The 11476-nt window shown below is 37.4% G+C and overlaps 1 protein-coding gene across 1 annotated transcript; it reads left to right on the forward strand.

Moving 5' to 3' along the window:
* The first annotated feature begins 626 nt into the window (after window positions 1-626).
* On the forward strand, window positions 627-11017 carry LOC133556330 (granzyme A-like). The gene is made up of 5 exons (XM_061906144.1): window positions 627-782; window positions 2041-2182; window positions 6544-6682; window positions 10480-10755; window positions 10813-11017. The coding sequence occupies exons 1-5, from the start codon at window positions 647-649 to the stop codon at window positions 10960-10962; spliced, it is 843 nt and encodes a 280-aa protein (XP_061762128.1). The 5' UTR covers window positions 627-646; the 3' UTR covers window positions 10963-11017.
* Window positions 11018-11476: the final 459 nt, after the last annotated feature.

An 11476-nucleotide genomic window follows, 5' to 3' on the forward strand; every position in this document is an offset into this window, starting at 1 on the left:
AATTTACTGTGGTTTTTATAGCACTTTTCTTTAAATGAAAAAAATATATATATTTTTTTTACTGTAATAAACTGGTAACGTTTTGGCATGTACTGTAATACACTGAAAAATCTGGCAGCTCAGGTGTCAAAATTATGCTGTAAAATTGCAGTTTTTTTATTTACAGTAAAAAAAAGTAAATTTTACAATAAAATTCTGGCAACTGAGATGTCTGTTTTTTAACCATAAGAAAAGCAATACTCTTTTTCCGTTTACAGTAATATAAACTCAATTTTGAGATGAATGTATTGCCAACGTCGCATATTCTGTTTACATTTTAGTTTGTAAAAAAATCTACAAAAAATGCAGTAAAAAATTGTGTAATAATAGTATTCACTGTTAGAAATGGCCCTCTGAGGGACACAACTGCGATGTGGTCCTCAGTAAAAACGACTTTGACACCTCTGACGTTGGGGTCACGAACCCCCTGTGGTGTAGTACATTGAGTTGAGGATGAATATTCACGTGGCGTACATGAATTCACTGGAATAAATCACTTACTAGTAGACATCAGTTTTCTCACACATTCTGGTGACTCAGTCTTCTTGTGTATTCCATGTGAGGAACTGTCAAACCAAGATGTGCGATGTGGTCGTTTTGCTGACTCATGCTCTTTGCATCCTCTCAGCATATAAGAGAAAGACGAGCATGCCTCAAGGTGGACTTGGTCGAGATCACAATGTTCTCAACGCCTTATTTGAGCGGCTTCCTGTGTGCCGCAGCTCTTCTCATCGCCACAGCCGGTGAGTGAAAACGAGAATTATTAGTCATGCCTGCATTTATTATTACAAAACCCAAAACTAGTGAAGTTGGCACGTTGTGTAAATGGTAAATAAAAACAGATTATAATGATTTGCAAATCCTTTTAAACTTACATTCAATTGAATAGACTGCAAACACAAGATATTTAACTGGAAAACTTAATTTTTTTTTCCAATATTAGCTCATTTGGAATTTGATGCCTGTAACATTTTTCAAAATAGCTGGCACAAGTGGCAAAAAAGAGTGTAAAAGTTGAGGAATGCTCATCAAACACTTATTTGGAACATCCCACGGGTGAACAGGCTAATTGGGAACAGGTGGGTGCCATGATTGGGTATAAAAGCAGCTTCCATGAAATGCTCAGTCATTCACAAACAAGGATGGGGCGAGGGTCACCACTTTGTCAATAAACGCCTGAGCAAATTTTTTAAGAACAACATTTCTCAACGAGCTATTGCAAGAAATTTAGGGATTTCACAATCTATGGTCCGTAATATTGTAGCTTAGATAAGCACCAGCGTCCCCCGCGACCCCAAAGGGAATATGCGACAGAAAATGGATGGATGGATGGATGGGTTCAGAAAATCTGGAGAAATCACTGCACATAAGCAGCAATGCTGAAAACCAACATTGAATGCCCGTGAACTTCGATCCCTCAGGCGGTAATGCAACAAAAACTGACATTGGTGTGTTTCTGAGCCACATGTGATCAGAAACACTTCAGAAAACCATTGTCAGTAACTACAGTAACTCTACAGTATAAAGCGAAAGCCATTTATCAACAACACCCAGAAACGCTGCTGGCTTCGCTGGGCCTGAGCTCATCTAAGATGGACTGATGCAAAGTGGAAAAGTGTTCTATGGTCTGACGATTGTCAGACCATTGTTTTTGGAAACTGTGGAAGTTGTGCCCTGTGGACCTAAGAGAAACTCCACCTGAAAAGATTTAAAAAATGCTCTCCTCAGTTCCCAAACTGAGTGTTGTTAAAGGGAAAGGCCATGGAACACAGTGGTAAAAATGCCCCTGTGACATTAAATTCTAAGTTAATGATTATTTGCACACAAAAAAAAAACATTTCTCAGTTTGAACATTAAAATATACCTTTTTTTTTGCAGTCTATTCGATTCCATATAAGCTAAAAGGATTTGCAAATCATTGTGTTCTGTTTTCATTTACCATTTACAGTACACAACGTGCCAACTTCACTGGTTTTGGAATTTGTACATTTGTTGGTATAGGTGACGCGGCGGAGATTATCGGGGGCAAAGAAGTGAGGCCACACTCGCTGCCCTACATGGCTCTGCTGGAGAAGAAAGCGCCATTATGTGGAGGAGTTCTCATCGATTTAATGTGGGTGCTGACTGCTGCTCACTGTACTGGGTAAGACACTCACCAGGGAAATACTAAAATATCAGTGTTCCAATAAAGCAAATACCGTAAATTTCGGACAATAAACCTCTACTTTTTTCTTACACTTTGAGCTCTTTGAACCCACTTTGAACGGTGCAGCTATTTTATAGATGTTTTTCTCAGATAACAGCCATACTAAAAATTATTTGAAAAAAAAAAAAACAACCAGCCGATAAAAAACACATTTGAGCAGGGGTGTCCAGTGCATGGGTATTTTCTTTCTTTTTTTTTGACTCATGACACAGGCTTGGCAGGGACCAATAGGCAACCATGCCAGGTGTGGACTCTTCAAGGAAACGCAAGTCAGTAGTCATTGATCAAAGATAGACGGTGCACAGCATGTATTTATATTACTCAATCCAAACAACCTTCCCTAGTCAAGATGCAGAAAAAAAATTCAACCAGCACAAAATTTAACAAACATGGTCTCACAGAACATAACCTTCTTACTGAACTTTGTGGATATTTTAAAGAAAACGTCCAATCAGCATATAACAAATCAAATCTACACCTATTTTCTTCCATTACAAGGGATGATGGGAGAAATGCAAACCACACACTCTTATTTATGCTTGGCACGTTTTAGCTGTTTGCTATTTCTAAATGACTTAAAAACCTCAAGAAGGTTGTAACACAAGAAGCAAGTTAGGGGTCAAATTTTCACATACTCTCAATAACCAATTATAATAATTAATAATAATTAATTATATATGAATTGTAATGTGTAATCATATATATATATATATATATACATATATATATATACATACATATATATGTATACATATATATATATATATACACATATACATGTACACATATATATACACATACATATACAGTACATATACATACACACATATACATGCATATATGTACACATTCACACACACATATATATATCCATCCATCCATCCATTTTCTACCGCTTATTCCCTTTTGAGGTCGCGGGGGGCATTGGCGCCTATCTCAGCTACAATCGGGCGGAAGGCGGGGTACACCCTGGACAAGTCGCCACCTCATCGCAGGGCCAACACAGATAGACAGACAACATTCACACTCACATTCACACACTAGGGCCAATTTAGTGTTGCCAATCAACTTATCCCCAGGTGCATGTCTTTGGAAGTGGGAGGAAGCCGGAGTACCCGGAGGGAACCCACGCATTCACGGGGAGGACATACAAACTCCACACAGAAAGATCCCGAGCCTGGATTTGAACCCAGGACTGCAGGACCTTCGTATTGTGAGGCAGACGCACTAACCCCTCTGCCACCGTGAAGCCCACATATATATATATATATATATATATATATATATATATATATATATATATATATATATATATATATATATATATATATATATATATATACAGTACAGATACACACACACACATATATATATATATGTGTGTGTGTGATTATATGTATCTGTACTGTATATATATATGTATATATTAATATATATACATGTGTATATAGAGTACACACACACATACATACATACACATGTATATACAGTACACACACACATATATATATATATGTATATATATACAATATATATATATATATATATATATAAGGCTAGGGGAGCACACCCTGAGAGAAAAGCAAGTGCTGGAAGGCGTGCACCATAGGTGGTCGTCCGACAGACAGGAGCTCCGGCAGCCTCCTGCAGCTGTGAGGAGGTGCTGGTCGTCCTAAATTTCCCTTGCCACCGGATACAGCTCCCCACAGCGAAGAAGTAACGTTGGAGTCTACGCGTCTCCCTCGTCAAAAAAGACCGCAACGGCGGAGTGAGCAGATGATGGTCGCATAAAAGCTTCACAACGGTCACAAAGGCGGTGGATGGCTGCAGCAAAGATGGCTCCATAGTATTGGACCCTGGCCTTCACTTTGTCAAGGACGGTTTGGTGGCTGTCTGTGCACCAGTCTCCCCACTTTAAAAGATTTCACGCACAGGCGTTCCCCTGAAGGCAATCCAACCAACAGGAGGACAAACATACTCGTTTCGAGTGATCACCGACGATACAACATTACTTTGAATCAGTCAACTTTCGGCCCCTGGCCACATTTTTAAAGCCACATGGGGTCTCCCCAGGTAAAAGATTTGGACACACCTGACTTTGAAAGTGTTTTATTATTTGTGCTATTGTGCCATCTTATAAACCAGTTTGTTAACAAGTTTTTTTTTCCCAACTTGACTGCTGTGTTCGTCCATCCATTCTCAGGGTTTAGACTCTTATAGATTCTTCATTCATCACTCCAAGCAAGGTTTAAAGGGGAACATTATCACAATTTCAGAAGGGTTAAAACCAATAAAAATCAGTTCCCAGTGGCTTATTTTATTTTTCGAAGTTTTTTTTTTTAATTTTACCCATCATGGAATATCCCGAAAAAAGGCTTTAAAGTGCCTGATTTTCGCTATCTGGAAATCCACCTGTTCATTTTCCTGTGATGTCACATAGTGATGCCAATACAAACAAACATGGCGGATAGAACAGCAAGATATAGCGACATTAGCTCGGATTCAGACTCGGATTTCAGCGGCTTAAGTGATTCAACAGATTACGCATGTATTAAAATGGATGGTTGGAGTGTGGAGGCAGATAGCGAAAACAAAATTGAAGAAGAAACTGAAGCTATTGAGCGAATAGCTATTGAAGCTATTCCGTGATCGCCTTCAAACCAACGATTGCATCTTTTGACCACTGGAGCAACTTAAATCCGTCGATTGGTAAGTGTTTGTTTGGCATTAAATGTGTGTGGAGGGAAAGGCTGGATGAAAATATAGGTACAAATGTACATACAGCTAGCCTAAATAGCATGTTAGCATCGATTAGCTGGCAGTCATGCCGTGACCAAATATGTCTGATAGTCTCAATATGTCTCAATAATATCAACAAAACTCACCTTTGGGATTTTGTTGACTTTATCGTTGGAAATGCATCTGCTTTGAGTGTCGCAAGATATCCACACATCTCTGTCGTAGCATCGCTATCGTCGGTAAAATGTGCAGAACAAACGAGGGACTTTCGCATCTTTTGACACTGGTGCAACTTGTATCCGTCGATTGGTATGTGTTTGTTTGGCATCAAATGTGGGTGGAGGGAAAGGCTGGATGCAAATACAGCTACAAATGAGGCATAACGATGCAATATGTACATACAGCTAGCCTAAATAGCATGTTAGCATCGATTAGCATGCCGTGCTAATCGATGCACACTCCAAGTAAATCAACTTGAATCCGTCCCTGATTGTGTTGTTACACCCTCCGACAACATACCGGCGAGGCATGATGTCTCCAAGATACGGAAAACAGTCGAAAAAACGGAAAATAACAGAGCTGATTTGACTTGTGTGTGTAATGCGTTTGAGAAAATGACGGATTGCTTCCCGTTGTAACATCACGGGTGAAAGGTAATCGCTCCGACAGCGAACAATTGAAAGGCGTTTAAATCGCCAAATTCACCCTTTTAGAGCTTGGAAATCGGTTAAAAAAACATTTGGGCTTTTTTCTGTAACATCAAGGTATATATTGACGCTTACATAGGTCTTGCCCTTTAAGTTTTACAATATAACTAAAACAATTCTTACTTACTAAACCATCCCGTGAGATGTCTGTAGGAGTGTTTTCATGGAAATGTATCTGTGCTTTATGTAATGCAATTAAGCGAGTGTTGTTAGCATTAGTTAATAGACTAACATGTTTACAAGTGTCTTTCACTGAAAAAAAACTGTAAAAAAAAAAAAAACAGGTATGTTGCCAGGATTTTACAGTAAAAATAACTATGGTACGTAACAGGTTTCCATTTACAGTAATTCACTGAAGACACATTTTACAGTAAAAAAAATGCTCTGTTGCCAGGATTTTACAGTAAAAATAACTGTGGTAACATGTATCCATTGACAGTAATTCACTATAAAACATATGTAGATTTTACAGTTAAAAAAACTGGCAGCTCAGTCGCCAGAATTTATATATATTTTACGGTGAAAACAGTAGTGTTTTCACCGTAAAAACATTAGATTTTACAGTAAAATAGAATTTGCCGCTCAGTGGCCAGAGTCTTAAAGTACAATTTACGATGGTTGCTTTTTAAAAAGAAATAATGTACATAGAAAAGCAGTAGCACTGTTATTTTTACAGTAAAATTGTAGAAACTGAGCTTCCAAGTTTTTTTTTTACTGTAAAACCGAGTTTGTTTTTTAAACTGCGCATATGTTGTGTGGTGAAAGCCGATCCAAAGGAATTACGTTTTTGTAATCCGTCTTTATTAAAAGGGCTACGCAGCCTTGATGACGATGACTCTTGGTTGCACACAGGATCGAGAGGGTGCTGCTCGGTGTGCACGACAGGACGAAGACGAACAAGGATCCCTGCCAGAAAAGAAAGGTCAATGGCCAATTTCCTCACCCCTGCTACGATAAAAGTTCAAGGGTCAATGACCTCATGTTGCTTAAGGTGAGTTGTCCGATTCAGCGTAGAGATGTACAGAAATTCAACAATGTGCTTCCTTTGTCTTGGTTTCATTGCTGCAACGTCGTCCTCTAGATTGTTGCTATTTAAAGGCCTACTGAAATGAGATTTTCTTATTTAAACGGGGATAGCAGGTCCATTCTATGTGTCATACTTGATCATTTCGCGATATTGCCATATTTTTGCTGAAGGATTTACTAGAGAACATCCACGATAAAGTTTGCAACTTTTGGTCACTAATAAAAAAGCCTTGCCTGTACCGGAAGTAGCAGACGATGTGCACGTGACGTCACTAGTTGTACAGCTCCTCACATCCTCACATTGTTTACAATCATGGCCACCAGCAGCTAGAGCGATTCGGACTGAGAAAGCGACAATTTCCCCATTAATTTGAGCGAGGAGGAAGGACTAGAAGAAAAAAAAGAAGAAAAAAAAAGACGAGGGCAGTGGGAGCGATTCAGATGTTATTAGACACATTTACTAGGATGATTCTGGAAAATCGCTTATCTGCCTATTGTGTTACTAGTGTTTTAGTCAGATTATATAGTCATACCTGAAAATCGGAGGGGTGTGGTGACCGCCAGTGTCTCTGAGGGAAGCCACAGAGGAGCCAAGAAAGTCGCAGCTGCCTCTTTGACAGCTGTTGGAGGAACGACACAAGCTCCGCTCATGTTTACGGTAAGAGCCGACTTATTACCACAATTTTCTCACCGACACCTGTCGGTTGACATGTGGGAGAGAAACATGTTCGCTTGACCGCTCTGTTCCATATAAAAGCTTCACAACAAACAAAGAAACACTGGCTGTGTTTGTGTTGCTACAGCCGGCTGCAATACACCACTTTCCACAGACATCTTTCTTCTTTGTAGTCTCCATTATTATTTGAAAAAATTGCAAAAGATTCAGCAACCCAGATGTCCAGAATACTGTGTAATTATGCGATAAAAACAGACTACTTTTAGCCATGATCGGTGCTGGGAGAACATGTCCGCTACCACCGGTGACGTAATGCGCACACGTCATCATACGCGTCATCATTCCGTGACGTTTTCAACAGAATACCTCGCGGGAAATTTTAAATTGCAATTCAGTAAACTTAACCGGCCGTATAGGGATGTGTTGCAATGTTAATATTTCATCATTGATATATAAACTATTAGACTGCGTGGTCGGTAGTAGTGGGTTTCAATAGGCCTTTAAGGGTTGCTATGATATCCATCCATCCATCCATTCCCTACCGCTTGCCTCTTCCGGGGTCGCGGGGGTGCTGGATTAGGCATTATATTGCAGCATTCATACATACTGAGGAAAGTGTGTACATTTTGCTTATGTGATGGTATAAAAGTTAGTAGAGTTAATTTTTGAAATGTATTTATGTATTTATGTGTGTATATATATACACATACATGCATACATATACTGTATATATATATATATATACACATGCACATATATATATATATATATATATATATATACGTGTATATATATATATACATATATATATATACAAATATATATATATATATATGTATATATATATATATATACATATATATATATATATATATATATATATATATATATATATATATATATATATACACATATATATATATAACACACCCGACTCATCGTGTAAATACAAACTTCTCCCTATCGGCCTATTACGGATACAGCAACAGCTGATTGATTTGCAGGTGTGTAAATTTGTTGTGGGTCTATGCACTGTGTTGGTTTTGTTGTTTGAACAAGGTGAATTTCATGCACAGTTCATTTTGTGCACCAGTAAAAAAAAACATGGTAACACTGTTGCGATCTGCTGCTCAGATCTACACTATTTATTTTTCCATTTTGTATATTTCTCCGACTCCTTATTTCCTGTTTGCTTTGTCACCATGGTCACTCATCAGTCCACCTGCTAGTCTCCCCCCGCACACCTGCTACTAATTATCACCCACCTATTTAAGCCAGTCTTCTCTGTTCATTCGGTCTGGGTTCATAGTTTGCTTTCACGCCACTGTACGTCTGGATTTTTGATCATTTGCTTTCTCGCAAGTATTTCTATTCTCGCTAGCTTCTCACGCTAAGCCACTTGTTTTGTCCAGCTTACATACTGATGATTTGTTTTCTCTTTTGTGCCAACGTGCTATTTAAGTTGGTCTATTTTTACTTCCTAGTTTTCATACTAGCGTTTTTGGTTTGCCTTTTTATTAGCTCCAGTATTTCTGTTCAGAGCTCCCTTTTTTGTTAAATAAATATTTTAAGATCCTACCTTTGTTATGTTCAGGTCCACGCATCCTCGAGGGAATTGAACCCGGCATCACAATGCCCACCAGTCCTCACAAACACTTTAGTATGGGGAACATATTCACCATTAATCAGTTGCTTATTGACATGCAATTGGTAACATAGTGGCTCTTAATTAGTCATTATTAAGTACTTATCAATGCCTTATTCGGCATGGCCTTATCATAACCCTAAACCTCTAACCCTGACCCTAACTCTAACCATATAACTCTAAATTAAGTCTTTATTACTTAGAATATGTTTCCCTAGTGTTCAAATAACTCTAAATTAAATCTTCGTTACTTAGAATATGTTACTCATACTAAAGTGTTCCCAAAAACATATAACTTTGTCTAGAAGTTGAAAAACATTTTATTTTTCACTAAAGAAGGGTTCGGTGAATGCGCATATGAAACTGGTGGGGTTCGGTACCTCCAACAAGGTTAAAAACCACTGATATATACATATAGATACATACATATATTTACAAATGCATACATATGTACATATATATATATATATGCACACATACATTTAAACACATAAATAATCAATTAATTTGTATACAATTTTATATGAATGAATACCTGCATTAATACCCATATTGATTAATAAAATACAAAAAAAAGATTTATATAAATTTATCAAATAAATTGATCAAAAGCGTGACAGCGCAGGCAGCTCAGTCGGCAACATTTTACAGTAAAATTAACAATGGTAGGGTTTTTCCATTTACAGCAATTGACTGTAAAAACAACGACCATACAATAAAAAACTAGCAGCTCAGTCACCAGAATTTTCCTGTAAAAATAACAGTGGTAGATTTTTTCCATTTACAGTAATTCCCAGTTAAAACATCAAGTGTAGATTTTACAGTAAGACCAACTGGTAGCTGAAACACCAGAATTCTTTTAGTGATTTTATGTAAATAATCAAACAATTTTTGTATAACTTTATATAATTTAATATCCGTATTAATGCTCATTTTGATGAATTAAATACAAAAATTTTTTTTTTTTAATTCATAGAATTAAATTGATTAAAAATGTGACAGGGCAGCTCAGTCGCCAACATTTTACAGTAAAATTAACAGCGGTAGGGTTTTTCCATATATAGCAATTCACTGTAAAAAAAAAAAAAAAAAAAAAACAACGACCATAGATTTTACAGTAAAATTCTGGAGATAGATCTGCTAGTTTTTTACTGTGAAATAAGAGTGGTAGATTTTTTTACATTTACAGTATTTCCCAGTAAAAACATCGATTGTAGTTTTTACAGTAAAATCAACTGGTAGCTCAGTTGCAGAATTTATCATTGTTTTATGTAAATAATTAATTATTTTTTGAATTTTATATGAATTAATACCTGTATTATAAATACAAAGAATACATTTATAAAAATTCTGAAAATGTATTTGATCTAACATTTTTGAAAGCAGCTTCAGCTTCAGCTTCAGGAAGCGTTTCAAACCGCAATCAACTGTCTTTTTCCAGTTGGACGGCGCTGTGAAGCCCACCAAGGCGGTAAATGTTCTGCGGTTGCCGAAGAGCGACAAAGATCCCTTGGCTGGCAGCAGCTGCATGGTGGCCGGGTGGGGGTGGACCAGCAACATAGTCAGGAAGATGTCCAATGTCCTCATGTCCGTCAACGTCACCGTCGTGGACAGAGTCAAGTGCAACTCTTCTAAATACTACAACTTCAACCCCATCATCACCAAGGACATGATATGTGCTGGGTCTGATGGCAAAAAGGAGGCGGACACCTGCCAGGTAAGTGCATAGTTGTGTGGGGGTGTTGCCCAAACGAACAAGTCTTTTTGTCTTTAGGGGGACTCTGGTGGTCCGCTGGTGTGCAAAGGAGATCTGGTCGGAGTAACTTCGTTTGGACCTCAGAAATGTGGCCAAATCCCTGGAGTGTACTCCTTTCTCTCAGCCAAGCAACTCCTCTGGATCAAAGACGTCATGAAGAAAAACTGAATACAAACTCTGCATTCTGTATTTGGGGTCATTTTAATAAAGTACTAACATTTCAGGCTTGTTGTCACAACTTAGCCAATAAGCTATTATTACACAATTTTTAATGCATTTTATTTGTATTTTTTTTAAAACTAAAATGTAAAAAAAATATGGTAAGTTGCAATAATTTCACCTCAAAATGTAGTGTGTATTACTGTAAATGGAAGAAACAGTACTGCTGTTTTTACAGTAAAAAAACAACAACCCAAAAAACAGCTCAGTTGCCAGAATTTTACTGTAAAATTTACATTGGATTTTTTTTTACTGTAAATAAAAAAATGCAATTTTACAGTAAAATGTTGGCAACTGAGCTGACAGGTTTTTTTTTGTTTTTTGTTTTTTTACCGCAAATCAACAACTGTAGATATTGTCTTACTGTAAATGTCAAAATAGCACCACAGTTTATTGCAGTAAAACAAGTACTGTTTTTTTCATTTAGACAAAATGGTGTAAAAAACACAGTAAATTTCACAAT

The sequence above is a fragment of the Nerophis ophidion genome, linkage group LG07 (genome assembly GCF_033978795.1).
Source record: "Nerophis ophidion isolate RoL-2023_Sa linkage group LG07, RoL_Noph_v1.0, whole genome shotgun sequence".
Lineage (NCBI taxonomy): Eukaryota > Metazoa > Chordata > Actinopteri > Syngnathiformes > Syngnathidae > Nerophis > Nerophis ophidion.